This window comes from Amblyraja radiata, chromosome 8, assembly GCF_010909765.2.
Source record: "Amblyraja radiata isolate CabotCenter1 chromosome 8, sAmbRad1.1.pri, whole genome shotgun sequence".
Classification (NCBI taxonomy): Eukaryota; Metazoa; Chordata; class Chondrichthyes; order Rajiformes; family Rajidae; genus Amblyraja; species Amblyraja radiata.
The window spans coordinates 56,248,640-56,272,841 of NC_045963.1; the positions used below are offsets into that span (position 1 = coordinate 56,248,640).

The 24,202-nt window shown below is 42.3% G+C and overlaps 1 protein-coding gene across 4 annotated transcripts in view; it reads right to left on the reverse strand.

Annotated features, from left to right (window-relative positions):
* Nucleotides 1–24,202, reverse strand: part of kif13b (kinesin family member 13B) — a 180,254-nt gene that overhangs the window by 130,420 nt on the left and 25,632 nt on the right. For all 4 annotated transcript variants that reach the window (XM_033025958.1, XM_033025957.1, XM_033025959.1 and 1 more), the window contains exon 2: nucleotides 13,046–13,139. In XM_033025958.1, coding sequence (XP_032881849.1) covers nucleotides 13,046–13,139 — 94 coding nt within the window. The remainder of the gene's footprint in view (nucleotides 1–13,045; nucleotides 13,140–24,202) is intronic.

Consider the following 24,202-nt stretch of genomic DNA (forward strand, 5'->3'; position numbering starts at 1 on the left):
ATGAGGCCAGAGTTCCCAGAATGCGGGAACGCCTCACGACCATGAAGGCGACTCCCCGGCAACCACCTGCGAACATGTGGCAACCATGTGGCGACTGCATAGTCTCCTGCAGTCGCCTAAAAAGTTGCCTAAGTGGGACAGGTCCATAAGGGTAAACTTGAAAAAATTGGCATTTTTTTTTAAATGGAGAAAACCCAATAGGATTTTTAATTAAATTATGCCATTTCTATGTTTAGCAAATACAGATGTTCCCCAATTTACGTACATTAAGCCCTGTGGACCCTTGCATAAGTTTAATATTATGCAAGTTAGAAGTGCTACTGTGCAACTGTAAATTTACTATTCAATGTGGAGGTCGTGAGGAGAACTCTGGCACAGAGCCAAAGGGGGAGCTCCGACACAGAGACTACATGGGCGTCAGTAGACTTAAAGAATTGCACATGTAAGTGCAAGTTTACACGAGTCACCTATTACACAAGTTGGGGAGTGGCTGTATGTAACCATGCAACCAACGTATGGAAATAATATTTTTTGTGGGTGATCCTTTGGACTAAAGATTTGCTTCTACTGCAATACTATGAATTGAGGTTACTGATATTGCCAATGTGGGATCCACAAATGAGGCAGGTGGTGGTTAAAGTGAAGGCTGCTGAGTATTTTGGGAGGTAGTGACTCCCTCTGCCATTAATGCTGGGTTTTCATACATTTCTGATGCATGGGCCTAGGCTTTTCAATGCCACCCCAAAAGCTCCTTCTCCACTTTAGTTGTCATGGTCCAGGGATTCTTAGAAGTCATAAGGTATGTTCCATCTTTGAGGGTTTGACAACATCCTTGAATGTCTTCTACCATTGCACAGCCTCGACAAATCTGTTCCTCTCGTTCTCGATTCCCCTACTTTGGGCAAGAGACTCTGCATTTTTTTTAATACTTAGCAGCCCATGTCCTTTACTAATCACTCTATCCACATTTCACTAATTACACAAAGTGGCAACACCTGGCTCAGGGTTGCAATATTCCTCCCACTCTGATGAGGGGGGTATCGGAGATTTTTACAGAGCTGACTCCAATTACGGCCTTTGCTAGGTCAGTGGATTTGGCTCAGCTGTCGGAACGGAGCAGGATGCGATGGCACTGTTGTGCAATACTCATTTTGAGATAAACTGCTTCCGTAAAGATGGCATTAGGCCAGAATTAAACCCTAAATTTGCACACTTATGCAGGGCCAGTAATGTTCAGCCTGCTAAATATCTCTTCGGAGAAGATTTGTGTAAGCAAGTCAAAGACTTGCAGGATGAATTGAAGGCTGCTGCTGGCATGGTTAAAACACCCTACATGGGTAAGACTCCTCTACTCCGGCGATATCACCCCTATGTGACAACCAGCAGGAATCGGTTCTCTGAGGCTGGTGGGAATACCAGGTCTGCTCAATTTAGACCCAGCCAGAGGTCTTTTTTAGGCCCAGCAACATCTCGTCCGTCTTGGAAGATGCATCAGCCCAGTTCCCAGCGGGTCAAGATATCAGAGCAAAGGGAAGGAGATCGAACAAAACTTAGGGTCTGCTGGCCCTAGTGATAAACCTCCTATGACCATTGAGGTAGGTGGATGTGCATCCATCAGTCACATGGGGTGTGCGGAGGAATTTCATGTTGGTGGCAGGTTAAGACATTTTTACATGAATGGCAACAGATAACCTCTGATCCGTTTATACTGCATAGCATAATGGGTTCCAAATTGAGTTCTTGGCTGACACGGTTCCACCTCGACAAGATATGCCGAGACCGGCGTATATTCGTTCCAAAAAGGAAACTTTGGATATGCAAGCAGAGATAGAGGCATTGCATAAATTGATTGGAGTGATTGAGCGGTCAGTCCACGAGAAAGAGGAATATATCTCTAACATATTCTCAAGGGAGAAGAAAAATGGAGGATGCCGTATTATTCTTGATTTGGCGAGCTTCAAATCTTATGTGCAGTATAAACATTTAAAAATGGAAAATTTCCACACCACCAAACTGATTACTGAGCATTGTTTTATGGCATCCATAGATCTTAAGGATGCATATTATTCGGTTCCTATTCATAGGAATCCCAGGAAATATCTGAAGTTTAGCTGGCTGGGGCAGTTGTGGCAATTTAAGGTTTTACCTAATGGTTTGAGCGCAGCCCCTAAGCTATTTACCAAACTTCTTAAACCAGTGCTTGTCCTACTCAGAGCTGAGGGGCTTATTATTATTGGGTATATAGATGACATTCTGATAGTCGGGAAGCTAGCTGTTTCAGCTGCCAAACTTATCTTTGCGAAATTGGGATTTCTCATTCATCCAGCTTAATCCAGGCTGATACCGACAAGATCTATTTCTTATTTAGGGCTTGTCATCAATTCGGCAGAGATGTCTGTGACCCTGCCCATGGAGAAAAAACAAAATTTGGTAGAGGCTTGTTCAAATCTACTGATTAATGAGAGGCCATCTATCCGCCAGGTTGCAAGGGTAATTGGCAAGATAGTAGCTGCCTTCCCAGCCGCATGTTATGGGCCTATGCATTATCGTAATCTGGAGCGTGAAAAGGATCAGGCACAAAGGTCATTTTGACAGACCTATGCAGTTGTTGTCAGTCAAAAGCTGAATTACAATGGTGGAATGTGAATATTCATCATTGTTCAGGCGGCTTTCTACCAAGTAAATCCACAACAACACTGCAGAGTGATGCTAGTGAACTAGGATGGGGTGCAACTAACACCATCTCTAGTTGTGGTGGTAGATGGAACAAGGAGGAGTTACGCCTTGGTCAAAAATATGGCATCAATTATTTGGAAACGTTGGCAGCATTTCATGCCTTGAAAGCATATTGTGGAAAGGTACATGGTATGCATATTAGACTACAATTGGATAACTCAACAGCGGTGACATATGTAAATCACATGGGTGGATGTAGATCATTATCCTGTGATGCTTTGGCAAAAGTTATTTGGGCTTGCTGCATAGATAGGAGCATTTGGATTTCAGCTGCTCATTTGCCGGGCAGATAAAATATGGTAGCAGATGCTACATCGCGGATGTTCAATGATCAAACTGAATGGATGTTGCATCAGGCAGTATTCAACAATATAATAGCTCGTTATGGAACACCAGACATTGATTCCAGACTTAATAATTAATTGCCACGATATATAGCCTGGCAACCAGACCCAGGGGCAGAAGCGGTAGATGCATTTTCTATAGACTGGGGGGGAATGTTGTTCTATGCCTTCCCTCCATTCTGCCTTATTGGAAGATGCTTGCAGAAGATAATGCAAGACAATGCATCAGGTATTTTAGTAGCTCCTAATTGGCCTACGTAACCATGGTTTCCATTATTAAAGGGATTATTAAAGGAACTGCCCATGGTTGTTCACAGGCATAAGCATATGTTAATTCAGCCTGTCACTCGGGAGCCTCATCCTTTGCATGATCGCATCAAATTTAAGAAGGCCTTTCGTGGGGCTAGGACTATCCAACCGGACGGTTGACGTAATAACTGCAGCTTGGCGAGATGGCACAAGGAAGCAGTACTGCTCATACATCAAACAATGGGAGCAGTTTTGTGAGAAGGCACAAATAAATTACTTTATAGGGGTATAGCCGATGTGTTGGAGTTTCTTTCAACTTTATATTTTGCAAAAGAGTTAAGTTACAGTGCTATTAACACTGCTCGTAGTGCCTTATCATCATATTTAGTGCTCGGATCTGGACATCAAACTGTGGACAATCACCCATTGGTATCTAAATTCATGAAAGGTGTTTTTAACAGAAACCCTCCAAGGCCTAGATATCATGAGGTATGGAATGTTAAGATAGTGTTAAGGCTGCTTCGCAATTTGGCACCAGTCGCACCGTTATCTTTGGCCCAGCTCACGCACAAATTGGTTATGCTTATGGCTCTAGTCTCAGCACAACGAGTTCAGTCTTTGCAGAAACTGCGACTGGATAACGCGGTTATATCCAACAAAAAAAGTGCTCTTTTATATAGATGAATTAATAAAGCAGAGCAGGTCAGGTGCTTTGGGATACAAATTGGAGCTGTTGGCGTACACACCAGATCGAAGATTGTGTGTGGTTACCTATGTTAAGGAATACATTGAGGTTACAAAAAACCTTTGAGATAGCGAACAGGCTGGCTTCATAAGTTATAAAAAGCCACACAAAAGGGTAACGGTGCAAACCATTTTTAGGTGGATAAAATGCGTGTTAGCAGATGCGGGAGTGGATAGTGATATTTTCAAGTCTCACTCTACCAGGGCTGCAGCTACCTCGGCAGCAAATAATATGGAGGTTCCGCTGGATCACATTCTTGCGACAGCAGGATGGGCCGATGAGCGCACTTTTCAGAAGTTTTACACTAAACCAATTAACAGGCCTGGTTTATTTGCTCATAGAATTTTACGTTGTGTTGATTAGACGAGTATTTATCCCTGATGTAAAGGGATTGTTTCTATTAAAGCATGTACATGGTTGCGAACTAACATCATGTTTCCATGAAGTATGTATGGTTGATCGGTGCAGTGTGTCCACATATAGACTGGCTCACTGCATGAAACCACAGAGCTTTGAAAGCTTCACGTAGTCACGCACATGACTTCGATATAAAATAGAAAGATCAAACGAAAACTTACCGTTTGAAGTTTGATCTTTATTTTATGAGAGTTGAAGTGACGGATTACGTGCCCTCCACTCCCAACCCTGATTCTCATAAAGATCATCCGGTAAGTCTAAGGTCGTTAATCTTTTTATAGTTTAAGTTCTGCAACTAGTCTGTGGTTTCATACAGTTGCTCTGAAGATTGACGCGCATGCGGGCTGGCGGGCTCTTCACGTAATCCCTCACTTCAACTTCTCATAAAATAAAGATCAAACTTCAAACGGTAAGTTTTCAATTAATCTTTCTATTAAAGATGAACAATGAAAAACCTGATGCAAACATCCTCTATAGATCATATAAAAGTAGTACAATTGTACTATAAAAGTAACCTGTTATTCATGGCCTACACAATTTAGAACATTGATAATTCGCATTATCAAACAAAAAAAAACTATCAGAAAATATATATATGAATTAGATTATTAATTTCCCTAGGTGCTATAGAACTTAAAATAATCTCATTATATAATTTTCCTGATTGATTGATTGATTGTAAGGTATTGCATCCATTAGCCTACCTAACCACTTTAAATATTTATCACTATATGCAAAGTGCTTCCTAATATTAGCCCTATAGACAACTGGTATCAATTTTACATTTGTACCTTTGTTTAAAATGGTACAGTGCTCAAATGTAACCACTCCATTTCACTTTGTGGCCTTCTATACATCTCTACACTAATAAAAATATCATAAAAAGCATGTCACTACATTAGTCTGACAGATGTAGAATCATATCTCATCTAACCTGTTTTTTTCCCTTCATATTAATTTCCAAATGTTAAGAGTACTAAAAAATTCTTGCAAGAATAATGTTGTACTATAAGTAGCAAGTACTTACATGTTTTGAAGATAGAAGATATTTTTTTAAACCTTTTTTCAACTTAATAATAATAATAATAAATTTTATATTTAATGGGCGCCTTTCATACAAAATCTCAAGGACACCTTACATAGTAATCGGAATAAAAACATATAATCGGAGTAAAACAAGTAATTAAAGACATCACAATGACACAAATTAAAAACAGAATTCAATCCAAAAACAGAAAATCAAAAACACAGTGTGAAGAGAGAGCAGCGGCAACCAATTCGTGCCAGCGTCCACTCTCCCTTCACGGCAGCCATCTTGGACACAGACCTACAAGACTACAGTTAGACAAAAAAAAAATCATCCCCCCACAGTGGATAGCACTGTGGAGGAAGGCACAATGTCCAGTCCCCACCCCATGTTCACCCCAAAGTCAGGCCTATTGGGGCCACCGCAATTGCCTCTACGGAGGCCCGATGTCCCTGGCCGTTCTCACCGGGTGGTCTTGCCCCGGCGTCGGGAGAGTCCTTTCGGCGGCTGGGCCACTTGGAACGGCCGCTTCTTGGTTGGAGCCCGCGGCTGCCGAAGCCGACAAGGCCGCGCCGGTTTGGCGCTCCTAGGCTCCAGATGAAAAAGTCGGCGCCCGCTCTCGTCACTGCCGCCTTGCCGCCTCTACGCACGCCGCCTCTCCGCTCCGCAAACCCGCAGCCCGGAGATGTTGCTCACGGCGGTCCAGCTCGCCAGAGCTCCAGCGCGGCGACCCAGGCAAGGCATCGCCCGCTCCGCTCCAGCGCTCCAGCGCTCCAATGCAGTGCCGCCACGCAGGCCGAGGTGCTGGGTGGTTCCCGCCAAGAAACGGCGCTCCAAGCCCGCTGGTAGGCCACGCCGACGGGTCGACGGGCAGCCCGGAAAAAAGGCTGCCACACCGACCAGGTAGGGACCTATAAATAAAGTAACACCTACCCCCCCACATTAAAAGACCATATCCCCTACAAACAAAAAAACAGGACTCACTAAAAACTAAAAAAAAAACGAATTTAAGACGGACGGCTGCTGCTAGCAGCCGTTCACCAAGATGGCTCCTCCTTAAGTACTGGATGCTATTACATTGTTGCTGAAAAGGGTCATAGGACATACTTTAGCGCCAGATATAGCACAAATGGTGATTTATTGCCATTAGCTAACTGATTTCTAGTTAGCAGCGTGACCGAAATGCAGTTCTTTTGATGATTATACCTTCCACGGCATCTGGTGTGGTGGGGGACGGAAAGGAAGAAACAGGAAAGTAATTTCACATTTCTACAATTCAGTCTTGTGTTATTGTAAAAATGTTAATGATTTTTTCAAGGGTAGACTTCTTACACAGTCGTCATTTGTCAGAGGTCTCCTTAATCCAGTCAAATTCAATTTCTCTTTGGACTTCTGTGTTTTTTACATTCTGTTTCTCATAAAATAATCTACACACCAAATTCAAGTGTATCTCCTGGCATGGAAACCAACTACTTCAAGGCAGATGTTCAGTTGGTTTTATTATGCCTTGACAAATTGCATCACTGAATTTAATAATCTGGGTACATACTTGAATATCCTTCTGCTTCTGAATGCTACTTCCAATAAGTATGTGGACTCTTATATTCACACCGAAATGTATCACAGCACAAATACTGATATTGAAGTATATGTTAGAATCATGCCAATCTGCAAAGTCATTAATTTATTCCCATGTTATATTTTTGTCTGTCTTTCTTATTCAATAATACCCCCCCCCCCCCCCCCCCCCCCCCCCCCTCCCCCCCCCCCCCCCCCCGACGATTCCTTCCCCATCCCTGTTGAAAATAGGCAGACGGAGAGAGATAAAGGAAATAGTCCCTTTAGCCCAATGATTCCACGCTGATCATCAAGCACCCAATTACATTAATCCCAAACAGGTTGATCTTCAAAATTAGGAAAGGAACTGTAGGAAGTAAAATGGAAACATTTAAAGAAAACAAATTGGAAGAGATACTTTGCACAGTAGTCATTCATACTATAAATACTAAGTAACACTGGCAACAAGTTAAAAATGGTCCTGGCCCTCTAGGCCATGACCAATTCATGGTTTAGTGAACAGATGGGCAAATCAACTTCCACTGGTTACATTTTCTTCTACTTATTCAATCTCCAGATGTTGAGGACGACCTGCCTCCATTCAATTTCTGTGGCATCTGAGGTGGCTGATAAGGCCAATATGGGATCCATAGACCTCCATGTCAGCATCCCCAGCACTACTTACAGTCAGTGGGTTCCAAAGCATAGGCTACATTGTTTGAATACCCGACACTAGACTCCTGAAATGGACACACATCGCCGAAAGATAGCATGCAGAAGCAACAAATAATTTAGGAAGTAGATATATGCTGATAAAACTGCCTCCTCTGCCTTATCAAGCAGCTCATGTCCCCTCCTTTTCTTTTACCACATGATAGACCTTGAGCTTTCTGCTACGATTGTAATCCTGTTCGCATCATAATGTTACACCTTGTAGCGGTACCAAACGTGGTGAACAAACATTTGCTTTATTCAGACATTACATGATTGGTGTACATGCAAGTTTGGTCCTCTAACATACTGTGTCGTGGCTGCTGCTGCTGAGCGAGGGTGTTGACGAGCTCAGCTACCTGTCGACTCATGATCTCCAGGTGAGATCTCCCCATAACCATTGACGTCACGTGATAGCCCTCGTAACCACTGACGAGGGTACGACCGTAAGTGGTCTGACTATCAGCTGACGCCACAACCTCATCACAAATTTCCGATTAGAGTGAAGCTAATCTACAGAATAAATTTGGATTCTGATCAATCTACGTCACCACCCCAGTATAACCAATTTTACATCAATTAATGTTTCAAACGCATAAAAACAATGCTCCAATTAATGGTCAACTCATTCGCTGAACCATACAAGAGAATGCACTTGCATTTAACAGCAAATCAAAAAAGTCCTCCACCAACATGTCCCTGCTGTACAACAGACTGTCCCACAACAAGCTCCTGGAGAGACGTGACGCAATCACATGTTTGGGAGCCATCTCTCAATGAAGACATGCATAATGGATAAAATTCACTACCACTTTCAGTGTGGCCTTTGGCTGTCTAATAAAGAGTACCTTTGAAAAACAAGATCCAAACAGGAAATTATAAACAGAATCTGGTAATGCAAACCAGCATGATTTGCTGCAAACTGTTTTAATATAAAATTGGCACAATATTCAGTGCTTCCAGTCTGCAGTGGAAAGAGTGAATCAATGACCATATTTAACAACCAATAACGGCAATTTTAATTGCCACTGGGCGCTATATTTTATCACATATTGTTTGAATTTTGGAATACTCTTACCAATGTATGCCACTTACAAAATTATTTTTTATTAAAATAAAACCATTCCAACAATGAGTCTGACAAGGCGTTGAGAAGCTCGTTGAAGGCGATCTTCTCAACGCCTTCAGATCAGGAGACTCCCTTCAAAGCCAACACTAGATATCATGTACAAAAAAAATATTGTGCTGGAGATCAACTATTATTGCACTCTCAGTGACAATCCTAATTAGAAAGGTCACATGTGTGGATTAGTTTTGCAGAGAAAAAAGGCTATACTCAAGACTATTAGCAAGCACTGTAACCAGAAGGTGTGAAATCAAAAATGACAAATGCAACAATATCTCAGAGTGTTTTAATAAAATATTATACTACTTTACCAATGTTTGCCTCATGTCATTCATATTTTTATGTCTGCTCCAACCTTTTACCGCTAAAGTGATTTTGGGGCAGCCCAGTGGGACAACCCCATCAGAATTTCTCCGACCCCTACCATAAAGTACAAGCAAATGGAGTGGTCTTAAAAGGCTTCACCAGCCATTTTGTAAGCTCAGTTACATCAAAGTGTCTTTCCATAGGGAGACGGAACCAAAACAATTACATTCTCATGTGTATCTGCAAGCAATGATGATCAATCTCTAGCTGGATATCACTGCCTCCCTGAGCCCCAAAGGATATGCTGAGCACGCAGACAGGAGTGAAAAGGATTGGGTTACGAAACACACCAGTCAACATGCCAAGCAATAATCTAGAAGCATGGAAGTTGCTGAATCAACAGCAATACTATCACACATAAATATGCTATAAATATTTTGATATATTATCAGTAATAATAATTAGATAACGAACACATTTTTTAATTAGAGATGTAACCAAAAATCCAAAAGAAAACAAACAAAAGCACAATGTAAATTCTAAGGTGACTCCTAATTCTGGTGTTTAAGTTGTTCACACATTATTTAATTTCACACAATTTATTTCACATTCATTTGGGTTAGACAATTGCAGAATTCTCTAACACCAAATGTCAGTGCTCTTCCTGTTCACAGTGCAGAGTATTGTTCCACACTGACTCTCACAGTTATCTCAACTGCACCTCCTCCCATCCTGCAAAGACTCCATCCCCTACTCAGAATTTCAGTCTCTGCCACATCTGCTTCTAAGATGAGACTCTTGGACACCTGTCCTTTTTTGTTTCATAAACATAGTGTCCACCCTGCTATTGTAGATGTATCCCTCACCCGTATCTCCTGTGTTCCATAGTTCTGGTCTCTCTCCTCTTCCCCCACAGTTCAGAAGGATAGCGTTCCCCTGGTCCTTATCTTTCACCTCTACACCATCCGCCTCCAACAAATCATTCTCCAATATTTCCGCCATCTTCAAAGTGATCCCATCACCAGTCATATCTTTGCATCCCCTCCCCTTTGCACTTTCTGTAGAGGCCACTTCATCAGCAACTCCTTTGTTAACCACTTCCTTCCCCAAACCACCCCTCCCCAGGATATTTCTCCTGCAACAGCAAGAGATGTAACATCCGACCATATACCCCCTCCCTCACCATCAGCCCGAGACCCCAGCAGCCCTTCCATGTGAGACAGAGGTTCACATGCACCTCCTCAAACCTAATCTACTGCATTTGGTGCAACACCAAGTGTAGACTAGGCGACCGTTTAGCTGAACATGAGCTATGTCCACTTAGTCCTGCTGGATCTCCTGGTTCCTAACCATTTTAACTCCCCTTCCCATACTGACCTTTTTCCACAGAGCTTCCTCCATAGTCAGAGTGAAGCAACATACAAACTGAAGGAACAGCACTTCGTATTACACTTGTGCAGCTTACAACCCAACATGAGGAACGCTGAATTCTTCAATTTTAAGTAACCCACCTTCTTTCCCCACTGTTCCCCACTGATGTGTTACCATTTCTCCCACTATCCTGCTTCCACATATAACCCTTCCTTGAGCTTCACGTTTCATCTCTCCTCATCCTCCACCCTTTTATCTTATTTTTTAATCATCCTCCGTCCTTATATCTTATTTTTTTATCTCCAGCCTTTATCCAACAATTCATAATTCAAACCCCTTGCAGCTGTATCTATCTATCACTAACCAGGCTTTGTCCTCACCTCACATCTTTTACAGGTCTCTCCCCCCTACAACAAACAGTCTGCAAAAAGTGTCTCAACCCAAAACACCACCTATCCATGTCCAGAAATTACATCTGACTCGCTGATATACTCCGGCATTTTTGTTTTGTTCACACAGGGAATTCCTTGCTCAATAGTATACAGTAAACCAGGAATAGTATACCAGGAATTCATTTTTATTTCAATAGACAATAGACAATAGGTGCAAGAGTAGGCCATTCGGCCCTTCGAGCCAGCACCGCCATTGAATGTGATCATGGCTAATCATCCCAAATTAGTACCCCGTTCCTGCCTTCTCCCCATATCCCCTGACTCCGCTATTTTTAAGAGCCCTATCTAGCTCTCTCTTGAAAGCATCCAGAGAACCTGCCTCCAACACCACCTATCCATGTCCAGAAATTACATCTGACTCGCTGATATACTCCGGCATTTTTGGCAGAGATATACTCCGGCATTTGAGGCAGAGAATTCCACAGAATTCCAGACTCACCACTCTCTGTGAGAAAAAGTGTTTCCTCGTCTCCGTTCTAAATGGCTTACTCCTTATTCTTAAACTGTGGCCACTGGTTCTGGTCTCCCCCAACATTGGGAACATGTTTCCTGCCTCTAGTGTGTCCAAGCCCTTAACAATCTGATATGTTTCAATGAGATCCCCACTCATCCTTCTAAACTCTAGAGTGTACAAGCCCAGCTGCTCCATTCTCTCAGAATATGACAGTCCCGCCATCCCGGGAATTAACCTTGTAAACCTACGCTGCACTCACTCAATAGCAAGAATGTCCTTCCTCAAATTAGGGGACCAAAACTGCACACAATACTCCAGGTGTGGTCTCACTAGGGCTCTGTACAACTGCAGAAAGAAATGTCATTCATTTTGGTATAAGGGCATCACCTGGAAGACCAGCATTTATTGCCCATCCTTAAATGGACCTTGTGAAAATGATGGTGAGCAATTTTCTTGAACATCTGCAGCTCTTCAGGTGAAAGTATGCCCACAGTGATTTTGGGCAAGGAGTTCCAGGATTTAGACGCAGTGATAATGAACGACTCTTAATATGTTTCCAAGTCAGAATATCACGCAACCTGCAGATGGTGGTGTTCCCATGGATTATAGTGAGTAACTGCAGAACATTTACAGACTGCTGCCACTGCAGAGTGGCGGGGGGAATAAATGTTTAGAGTTTGATACCAATCGATGAGCTGCTGTCTCCTGAGTAGAGTTGAGCCTTTTGAGAGATATTGGTGCTATACCTATCCAGGCAAGTGTGTGTTCCTGATAATACGGTCAAAGGGCCGGGATGTCAGGGCGCAAGTCATTCACTGCAGAATACAAACTTCAAAGTGTTCTGGTATTCCCATCACTGGTCCAATTGAATTTCTGGTCAGTGGTGACCCCTCGCTCCAATGTATTAATGGTGGGGGACTCTGTGATGGTCATTGAATGTCCAGGTTAGGTGATTACCTGCAACTTCTGTGGTGGCAACATTACTTGTCGGTTATCAGTCCATGCCTTAATGTTGACTAGGTCCTTGCTGCACACAAATCTGGGCAGCTTCAATTACTAAGGAAATGTGAAAAGAGTTGAACAAATACAACAATGGTAATACTGAAGGGGGTTCATATTATGGATCTATTGATGCAAAATTTTGAATTATATCGTAAAGATGACACTTCTTTAAAAGTACAAACATGTTTTTTTCTCTGGTCGTTGAAATAGGAGATGCAATGTTTAACGGTGATGTTCTGCACCCTCTTGCTTTTTAATAACCTTCTCACAACTTATAAAACTCGAAAGAAATTGCAAGAAAACATACAGCTAAATTAATCCATCACAGACATAACATTTGTTCACCTACAGGCAGCCATCAGTGTATGTTAACATGCTTAGATTCAGAATTAATAGCATTTCATACTGAGAATTATGGTGATGTATGCATTACATAGAATGATATTTCAAAAGTTGGTATGTATCGTATGCTGGGTACTCAACAGTCTCTTCCAAGATGCAAGACATCGCAAAAGAATCACCAGCATGCAAAGTGCAGGACAGTTTACCTGGCATCTCCTTTACTGAGGTTTGCATTGGCCTGAGATATGATGGTCTGATTGCCTTCAACATCCACAATACATTTGGTTTTCAAATCCATCTCTAAAATGAAGAGAAATTATGCATTATTTATAGAAACAAATGTGGACCAGCAAATAAAACTTTCTTGGAGGAACACTGGAAAATAAAATTTAGTGAGATGTATATAAAAGGCAGCTCATCATAAAGTAACAGAAATATATTATGTAATGCATACAATTACTTTCCTACTACATAACCATGCCTCATCCTATGATCTGCATCACCTTTGTGTTCTCTCAGAATCTTTACATCCTTCTCACCGCAGAATGTCCCCGTTACCGACTCATGTCCCATTGAGTTCCAGCTCACAGCAACTCCCTACCCAGGTTCCCCCCATCTCTTCACTTCAACCATACATGTGATTACTGATCTTAATCTTCACATCTTTTTAAGTTTGCAAATGATGCATATCTGAGATCTTATGAGATGAGACACAGGTGGTATCTACAACGATCGTAACACTTAAGAATAAAATTCAGTAAACTGGCCATTGCAGCACCAAATTTATCCAGGGAGCTGCAAAACAAATGCACATTTAGGTTCCAGAGAAGGTCAGGATTAAGTATTACAGGCTTATTCCACTTCTGTTAGTTCACAGCCCGATTCCAATCAGTCACCATGTAGGTTTATGTAACAACTGTTCAGTCAAAGAAAGAAACATTTCCAGAGTTCATGAAACTTGCTTTCTGGCAAGAATCCAAGGCTGGAAAAACCATGCAGCATGGGAAATGGGAAATGGTCGATAAGGAATACTGATCAACAGGTAAATAGATGTACAGCCGAGATGTGGCTACTTTGCATTGGTCTGTAGCATGCACATTCTCATCAGCATCTCTTTTGTCAATAATTCAGAGCAAGTTTGAAAATCAGTAAACCTACTCCCTACATTTTGTAATCAATAATAATCACCAACAAATTTGCTGCAAGATTTGTTATTAGAGAGTACTGGAAAAGAGAAAAATTAGAATTCCAGAAGTTAGCATGAAGACAAGAGGTCAATGGCCTATATCAAAGCTTTTGGTTAATGTCACCCGAGCAGAGTACAGCAGAAAAATATATACTTTTGACAATACTTCAAAAAAAAACTCTTATGTTAGCCCAAACGTCCAATTAAACTTGCATAACTGAGAACTGGATGTACTCCCATCAGCTTTGGAATTCTTCCACAGAATGTCACTGTTCTCAGTAACAGAATCAACATAGAACTAACAAATGCAGTTGTTCAATGCATGGGGATGAGCCTCACACTACAGATGGGTAGCAATGTTCAAGTACAGATATGTCTATTTGCTAAATGGCGAACTGTGATCAGTTGATCACCACTTTGCTAAAAATATATTTGACCAGGGTTTCATAGATACAGCATGCAAGACTGCATTCATTTCACGGCCAACTGCGCTCAATGACACAGAAGCACAGAAATAATAAGCCCCCCCCCCACTTTTTTTGTTATGCATAAGGTGTGCTGTGGATGAAGCAACCAACTCAGATCCTGGATGGCAAAAAGTATTTAATATATCATGGTGCTGCAATGAGCAAACTGAAATACTGCTGTGCCAATTTCTGCTACTTCAGTGCTATTTGCTACTTCTGTGCTATTCTCAGTACTTCTGTACTATTGGCTCAGCATACTCAAATACTAATGTGAAAGGGACAGACTGAAATATTACACACTATCCCAATAAAGTGAACACTGCAACAAATTGTGATCCAACACACTTCATATACAGTCTACAAAATCTATTCTATAGATACATTGACAGAACATAGGAAGGCAAGGAACACACAGAAAGGGGACCGGACGGATGGGTATGCGGAATAAATAACAACTATAGAGAAATTTAAAATATATATATGCTTTGATGGGTGCAATGAGTTTTCTCATCTGTATGGTTACACGATAGACTAAAACCTGGAATCTTGAGTGAAAAACAAAGTAGTGAAGAAAAGGCTGGTATGTAATTTGAGTTAAAGGGCCTACATAATATTATTTTCAGTTAATTTAATAATTTATTAAGAATTAGCCAGAAAGTGCAGCGACCAATGTATAGCTGGCCTTCACATTTCACAGCTGCTGCAAATCTGAAATAAAAACAAAGTGGCTACTTAGGTCAAATAAAAGGTGAGACAATGGACATAAGAGGTCAGAAAGATGGATAAATCACGAGCTAGAAATGCAAACAATTTTTTTCCCCCTCCAGCTATCACCTGAGCTGTTGCATATTTCCAGCACTTTGTTTTATTTGGGCAAGAGGCATACAGACGAGAACAAAAAGAACTCCGCAGGCCAAGCAGCATTTGAGAGAAATGGACAGCTGACACTTCAGAGCAGAACCCTTCTACAGACTGATGGAGTAGTGGGGAGAAAGCTGGTGAAGAGAGGTAGGGTGATGGGAAGGAGAAGGGCAATAACTAGCAAGCGACAGGTGGATCCAGATACATCCACCAACCTGTTCATCTCACCAACATTCCCATTTCCCCCACCCCCATTCTCTTCCATCCACTATCCCTCTCTCTAGTTGTACATTTCACTCCTTTCCTTTTCCGATTCCCCATTTGCACCCTTTTCTCTCCACTTCACCCCTAGCCTGCGATACAATTTCCATCCATCTGCGCCTCACCTGCATCCACCTATTACATGCTTGTTCTTGCCCCTCATCTCTCTTTATCAGCTACTTCACTCTCTATTCCATTAGTATAAAAGGCACCAACCAAATCGTTGTCTTCTCCATTTCCTTCCACACTGGCCTGCTGAGTTCCCGATTTCTTGTTTTTCCCCCCAACTGAATGCTACTTGTCCAAATAAAACAAGGTGCGGAAAAATGTCAACAGGTCAGGTATCAGCCATAGGGAGAAAGAACAATATTGTTTGCATTTCAGACCAGAGATCTACTTATCTTTCCGACTTCTGATGTTGACTCTTTCTCAGTTTTTCTCTAATCTGAGTAGAGCCAGTCTTTCGTGTTTATTTCAAATTTGCAGCATCTGTGGTATTTTTGCTTTATGATTGTAAAGGGCAACCATGCCGCATTCTCTAGCTCCAAATATCACTGCATTATCTGGCTAATTTTGTGCTTATGTAAACCATGAGACCATAAGATAAAGGTGCAGAATTAGGGCATTCGGCCCATCGAGTCTGCCTTCTATTCAATCATAGCTGATCTATTTTTTCCTCTAAACCCCATTCTTCTCCCCATAACCTTTGATGCCTTTACTAATCAAGAACCTATCAATCTCCACTTTAAAATTACCCATTTACTTGGCTTCCATCGCTATCTGTAGCAATGAATTCCGCAGATTCACCACCCTCTACCGAAAGAAATTCCTCCTCATATCCATTCTAAAGGTGCATACTTTAATTCTTAGGCTGTGTCCTCTGGTCCTAGACTCTCCCATTACTGGAAACATCCTCTCCACATCTATTCTATTGAGGTCTTTCATTATTCAGTAGGTTTAACTTAATAACATTAAATTATTAAGTTAACAAAGTTACATTGTGGAGGCCCTTTCAACTCCATGCCAACATTTCATGAACCGACAACTGGAGCTATGCAGTAAAACCAGCATTTAAGAGCTCAGAAGCAGACACATGGAACAAATTGTAGAACGTTAGATTTAATGAACAAATTATATTGCTATTTGGATGTGTCAGAAGACATCAATTCCTTGCAGAGCATATGGCAGGATTTGAATGGAAAGAAAGTGTTACAATCATATACAGGCTCATGCTGGCATCTTGTTCCAAAGACTGGAGAGCAATCAAAACACCATTTCTGGTACGGGTTCCCTTCTTCAATCCAAGAGCAGAGAAGCCAAACACCAATCTGACAGCAACTAATCTGGTTAATGTCAGAAATTAAACCAAGGTTCAACTTCTCCCTATGCCTCAGCTGGTCAACTGTGCCATTTCCTAAGCTGTTTCAAACCATGACTACAATTCACTGCAAGTAAATCTACCAAGCTGCACTGGACTGAACTCGCTAAGAAAAGGCATATTAGTGAACCACTTGTATGGGACCAAGCTTAAATGTTTCAAAATAGGACAACATCCACAGCCAAAGTTTTATAACTGGAAATGAAGAATCAAATGCCCAGATGACATGTATCTCACAGTTGAATTTGTACCAGACATTGCTTGCCATAATGAATATTGTCTGCAGTCCAGAACACACAACCACTATGGCAGCCAAGTTTAATAGAAAGGATACAGAAATAAGTAATTGGAAAGATGCCAGAAATAAGTGGTCGCAATTATGACTGGTAGGAGGAAGCTAACATAATTAAAGATGAAAGAAACACGATCAGTAGGATTTATTTTCTAAAATCAAAAATTGATTTCAATTAAACAAACATTCAATGCTTCACGTGGTAACATATTCAGGTTACACAAAATTGCTCTCAGTTATTTTTATTGCATTCCTCAAGACAATATGCAAACTGTCCTAGTTATTAACTGAGCGAATAATGAGCTTCACTTCATTGAAATAAGGACAAAGTTCACACATGATTAAAATGGAGGGAGGATACAAAATACTGTAAAATGCAAGAGGGAAAAATAAATCAGTGTACTTCCAACTTCACTCGCCTAAAATGATTTGGCTCGTCTCTATAGTGTTCCATACCACTTCCCCAAACAGAGAAAGGCAACTAAACCACCTTCAGTGACTATTCAATATGGGACAAAAAGCCATAATATGCCATGCACCCATCATCACTCTTTAATGCAGATTTTCCAATTTATTTTCTTTATTCATGACTATAAACATTAGTAAAAACAATGGTAAATATCAGGCAGCATTTATGGAGAGAGAATTCGCGAGAAATCCAGAGAGAGCTTGGCAACTGGATAGAGAATTGGCTTCATGGAAGGAAGCAGAGGGTGATGGTGGATGGTTGTCTCTCAGACTAGCCTGTGACGAGTGGTGTGCCTCAGGGATCAGTGCTGGACCCAGCTGTGTTTTGTGGTTTATATCAATGATTTTAATAAGAATGTAGAAAGCATGATTAGCAAGTTTGCAGATGACACTAAAGTGAGTGGTATCGTAGATAGCGAAGATGGTCATCAAAACCTACAGCATGATCTTGATTGGTTGGGCAAGTGGGCAGAGGAATGGTTAATGAAGTTTAATGCAGATAAGTACAAGGTGTTGCATTTCAAACCAAGGCAGCGCCTTTGTAGGGCCCTAGGGAGTGTTGCAGAGCAGAGGGATCTAGGAGTGCAGGTACTTATATTCTTGAAAGTGACTTTACGGATATATAGAGTTGTTAAGGCAGCTTTTGGTATATTGGGCTTCATCAGTCAGGGTATTGTATAGAAGTTGGGATGTTATGTTACAGTTGTATAAGACATTGGTAAGACTGCATTTAGAGTACGGTGTTCAGTGTTGATCACTCTGCTATAACTGGAAAGAGTGCAGAGAAAATTTATGAGGATGTTGCCAGGACTTGAGGCCCTGAACTGTGGAGTTGGTCAGGCTAGGACTTTATTCCTTAGAGATCTGGAGGACGAGGGGGAATATTACTGAGGTGTATATGATCATTATGGGAATAGGTTGGGTAAGTAGGGAAATCAAGAATCATGGGACACATGTTTAAGGTGAGAGAAAGATTTAATAAGAACCTGAAAGGCAACTTTATGGAACTAGCTGCCAGAGGAGATTATTGAGAAAGGTACTATAACAATATTTCACAGATACATGGATAGGAAAAGTTTAGAGGGATACGGGCCAAATGCAGGCAGGTGCACTAGCGTATAAATGTAGCATCCTGGCCAGCGTGGATTTGGGCTGAAGGGTCAGTTTCCATTTCGATGATTTTTAAAACCTGCAATCAGGTTTCTCATCTGAAGCTTTGACTGTTTTGCTTTAACCCATCGATATTGCCCGACCAGTACATTTCTAGCATTTCTATTTTTATTTCTGATTTTCCAGCATCTGTAGCTTATTACTTTTTAATTATTTTAAATCATAAACATTGCTCTGATACAATAAAACATAACATTTCAATCACTCAAAACATTTGAGCTCAAGGGCAGCACCAAGGAACTTACCAAATATCTGAGTCCTTGCAATTGCAATAATACACCTGGCATGAGTTTTATTTGCCACCAATCTGAATATTTTGGCATTGGTGCCACGGCAGCTAATATTAGGACCATTGTTTAAATTTTAGACAAAAACTAAAATTAAAGATTTAAAAAAAAAATCAGGGATGAAAACAAAAGATTGTACCTGCTTAGCACCTTTTCGAATCGGAGGAGCACTTGACAAACTGTCCTATTAAAATTTTTTAATTTTAAGAGCGATGAAGTGAAAAAAATCTCCTTAATTGCATAACTCAAAAGTTCACAGATATGAAGAGAACAACTTTTAAATTGCTGAATTATTATGCTCATTCACTCCAGATCTCATAATGTTGGATATTATAAGACTGTGAATTACCTGACCTTCAAGAAAGCATGGGAGGACGTTGACTAAACCCTCCCCGTTCTTTCTCTGCCACGTAAAACTCATTGTCATTGACTGTTCTTCATATGAGGAAATATCATCGACCTGAAACGTTAACTTTGTTTCTCCACGTGTTGACCTGCTGAGTATTCCCAGCACTGCGCTTCATTTTACTTTCCCCTTTGCCTTCTTTAATAATAATAATAATAATAAATTTTATTTATGGGCGCCTTTCAAGAGTCTCAAGGACACCTTACAAAAATTTAGCAGGTAGAGGAAAAACATGTAAGGGGAATGAAATAAATAGAGGCATGACTAGTACACAAAGTAAAGACAGAATACAATTCAAACACAATATGAGGCAATTAATGCACAGATGAAAAGGGACGGGGACGTGGGGCTAAGGATAGGCAGAGGTGAAGAGATGGGTCTTGAGGCGGGACTGGAAGATGGTGAGGGACACGGAATTGCGGATCGGTTGGGGGAGGGAGTTCCAGAGCCTGGGAGCTGCCCTGGAGAAGGCTCTGTCCCCAAAACTGCGGAGGTTGGACTTGTGGATGGAGAGGAGACCGGCTGATGTGGATCTGAGGGACCGTGAGGGTTGATAGGGGGAGAGGAGGTCAGTGAGATATGGGGGGGCCAGATGGTGGAGGGCTTTGTAGGTGAGGATCAGGATTTTGTAGGTGATCCGGTGGGAGATGGGAAGCCAGTGGAGTTGTTTGAGGACTGGAGTGATGTGATGCCAGGATTTGGTGTGGGTGATGAGTCGGGCGGCTGCGTTCTGGACCAGTTGGAGTCGGTTGATGTAGGTGGAGCTGATGCCAAGGAGAAGTGAGTTGCAATAGTCCAGTCGGGAGGAGATGAAGGCATGGATGAGTCTTTCAGCAGCGGGAGGTGTGAGAGAGGGTCTGAGTTTGGCGATGTTGCGGAGATGAAAGAAGGAGGTTTTAATGACATGGCGGATGTGAGGCTCAAGGGAGAGGGTGGAATCAAAGATCACGTCAAGGTTGCGGGCCTTGGGAGATGGGGAGACAGTAGTGCCGTCGATGGTGAGAGTGGGGTTATTGATTTTGCTGAGTGTGGCTTTGGAGCCTATGAGGAGGAATTCTGTCTTATCGCTGTTGAGTTTGAGGAAGTTATGTTGCATCCAGGTTTTTATAGCTGACAAACAGGAGTTGATATGGGAGAGGGGGGGGTTGTGGGGGGAATTTGGTGCCGAGGTAGATCTGGGTGTCATCGGCGTAACAGTGGAAGTCCAGGTTGAAGGGGCGGAGTATCTGACCAAGGGGGAGGATGTAGATGATGAAGAGGAGGGGGCCGAGTACGGAGCCTTGGGGAACGCCTTGAGTGACTGTGGCTGTAGCAGAGGTGTGGTTGTGGAGAGAGATGAAGTGGGATCTGTTGGAAAGGTAGGAACGGAGCCAGCTGAGTACAGAGCCTTCAATGCTGAGGTCTTTGAGTCTGGTGAGCAGGATGTTATGGTTCACTGTATCGAAGGCTGCGCTCAGGTCGAGGCGGATGAGGATGTTGAGGGAACCAGTGTCAGCAGAGGTGAGGAGGTCGTTGAGGACTTTGAGGAGAGCAGTTTCTGTGCTATGGAGGGGGCGAAAGCCAGATTGGAGGGGTTCAAGTAGGTTATACGCAAGGAGGTGGGAATGAAGTTGCGACGCAACGATACGCTCCAGGGTTTTTGAAAGAAAGGGGAGGTTTGAGATTGGGCGGTAGTTAATGAGAGAGGAGGGATCAAGACCAGGTTTCTTTAAGATTGGTGTGACAGCAGCAGTTTTGAAAGCGGAGGGGACAATTCCTTGGGACAATGAGGAGTTGAAGAGATTAGTGAGGTAGGGCAGAGAACGGGGAGGCAGGACTTCAACAGGGGAGTGGGGAGAGGGTCGAGGGAGCAGGTAGTGGGTTTGGAAGAGCTGATGAGTTTGGAGATTTCAATAGGGGTGACCAGGTCAAACGGAGAGGAAGCAGTGTGGAGGAGGGGTAAGGAGGTCAGTGGAGATGTTGAAAGGAGATGTTGAAAGGAGGGGCCTTGGTAGGTGGTGGAGTAGATGCTGGGGAGTCGGGTACAGGGGATAAAGATTGATAGATGGTGCTGATTTTATCAGCGAAAAAGTGGTAGATCTTTGCCGTAGATCTAAACTCTCATTGAAATCTAGTGATTCGCTGGTCCACACCATCTAATCTAACACAGGATCAAAGAGCACAAACCCCAGAAAGACGACATTCTTCCACTGGATTCCATGGCATCCATCAACAGGACACCTGGACACAAAACAGTCTTTCAAACAGATCCAGTCTAAAACATCAGAATTTACCAAAATACCAAATTCTGGACCAGCTAAATTTAGTCCGGCTTAACTCTGTTGCTGGGGTGCAAAGGCTGTTGATTCAAAGTAACTTAAGACAGGCATGTCTGTAATTTACACTGATGCTCGACTCTCGCATTGAGGTCCTGTGTAACGCTACATTATTGGCTGTGTCATGCTTCAGATGAGATTAAACTGAAACCCAAACTCCTGATGAAACAAATGCAATTGATACCATAGCAGTTTCTCAACAGGCAATTCTCCTAGAGTCCTGACTGATGTTCCACCTCAAACACCCCACCAAATCAGATGAAATGACAATTCATCTCAAGCCTGTTAGGGGTACTTAGCTGTACATAAGCGGCATTGAAAATCAGTGATTACATAGAATAGTACAATGCAATGAACAGGTCCTTCAGCTCACAATATTTGCCAAACATGATATCAATTTAAACTAGTCTCCTCTGCCTGTGTGTAATCAACATCCCTTCATTTCCTGCATATCCATTTGTCTATTTAAAAGCCTTTTAAATGCCACTCTCGATCGGCAAGCCTACACTTGGTCTCACTGAAGTAGAGCAACTGATGCAATAGATGAGGTTGGAGGAGGTGCAGGTGAACCTCTGCCGCACCTGGAAAGACTGTTTGGGTCCTTGAATGGAGTCGGGGGAGGTAAAGCGACAAGTGTAGCATTTCTTACGGTTGCAAGGAAAAGTGCCCGGAGAGGGGGTAGTACGGGTGGGAATAGACAATAGACATTAGGTGCAGGAGTAGGCCATTCGGCCCTTCGAGCTAGCACCGCCATTCAATGTCATCATGGCTGATCATCCCCAATCAATACCCCGTTCCTGCCTTCTCCCCATATCCCCTGACTCCGCTATTTTTAAGAGCCCCATCTAGCTTTCTCTTTAAAACATTCAGAGACCCTGTCTCCACCACCCTCTGAAGCACAGAATTCCACAGACTCACCACTATCTGTGGGAAAAAGTATTTCCTCATCTCCGTTCTAAATGGCTTACTCCTTATTCTTAAACTGTGGCCCCTGGTACTGGTCTCCCCCAACATCGGGAACATGTTTCCTGCCTCTAGCGTGTCCAAGCCCTCAACAATCTTATATGTTTCAATGAGATACCCTCTCATCCTTCTAAACTCCAGAGTGTATAAGCCCAGCTGCTCCAATGAAGGGACGAATTGATCACGGAGTTACGGAGGGAGCGGTCTCTGCGGAAAGCAGACCGGGGAGGAGATGGGAAGATGTGGCAAGTAGTGGGATCACGTTGGAGGTGGCGAAAATGTCGGAGGATTATTTGTTGTATGTGACGGCTGGTAGGGTGGAAGGTGAGGACCTTGTTACGAGTGGCGGGATGGCGAGTGAGAGCAGAATCACGAGGTATAGAAGAGACCCTGGTGAGAGCCTCATCTATGGTAGAAGAGGGGAACCCCCGTTCCCTGAAGAATGAGGACATCTCCGATGCCCTGGTATGGAAAATCTCATCCTGGGTGCAGATGCGGCGTAGACGGAGGAATTGGGAGTCGGGGATGGAGTCCTTTCAGGAAGCAGGGTGGGATGAAGTGTAGTCCAGATAGCCATGTGAGTCAGTGGGTTTATAGTCGATATCGGTCAGTAGTCTATCACCTGTGATGGAGATAGTGAGGTCAAGAAATGGTAGGGAAATGTCGGAAATGGTCCAGGTGTATTTAAGTGCCGGATGAAAGTTAGTGGTGAAATGGATGAAGTCAGTGAGTTGTGTGTGGGTGCAGGAGGTAGCACCAATGCAGGCGTCGATGTAGCGGAGGCAGAGTTTGTATATATTATATATATATATGTGCATATGTTATGACGAGAAATTAGCATGCTGTGCTACAGGTAAGACACACAGATACAAGTAGACACACATATACATAAATATCTATATATATTTCGCATTTAAATGATATCCAGCACACAAAAGGTACATCCATTGTGCAATAGTACATTGGTGCAATTTGGATATCATTTTATGAATGCGTTTCCTGCAACCTCTTTGCCAACAAACTGGAGAAAATATTGTGAATATGTTTTGATAAGAAATGAGCATGAGCAAGTAAAACAGAGCAGAGAGAAAATAAAATGATCAAAAGTAACACATCGTTTGCCAAATACTTGTCAGTTATGTGTGGATCAACACTTGATATAATTTAGGTATTACAAAGTAAATTGGTGTAAGGTATACATTAAACTCAATCTTTACTCCTTCAGAGTATTCTTTTTTTTTTTGGTAATTACAGAATGTAGTAATTGCTCAAGAACCAAAGTCCTTAACAATCTTCTCCTGTAATCTCT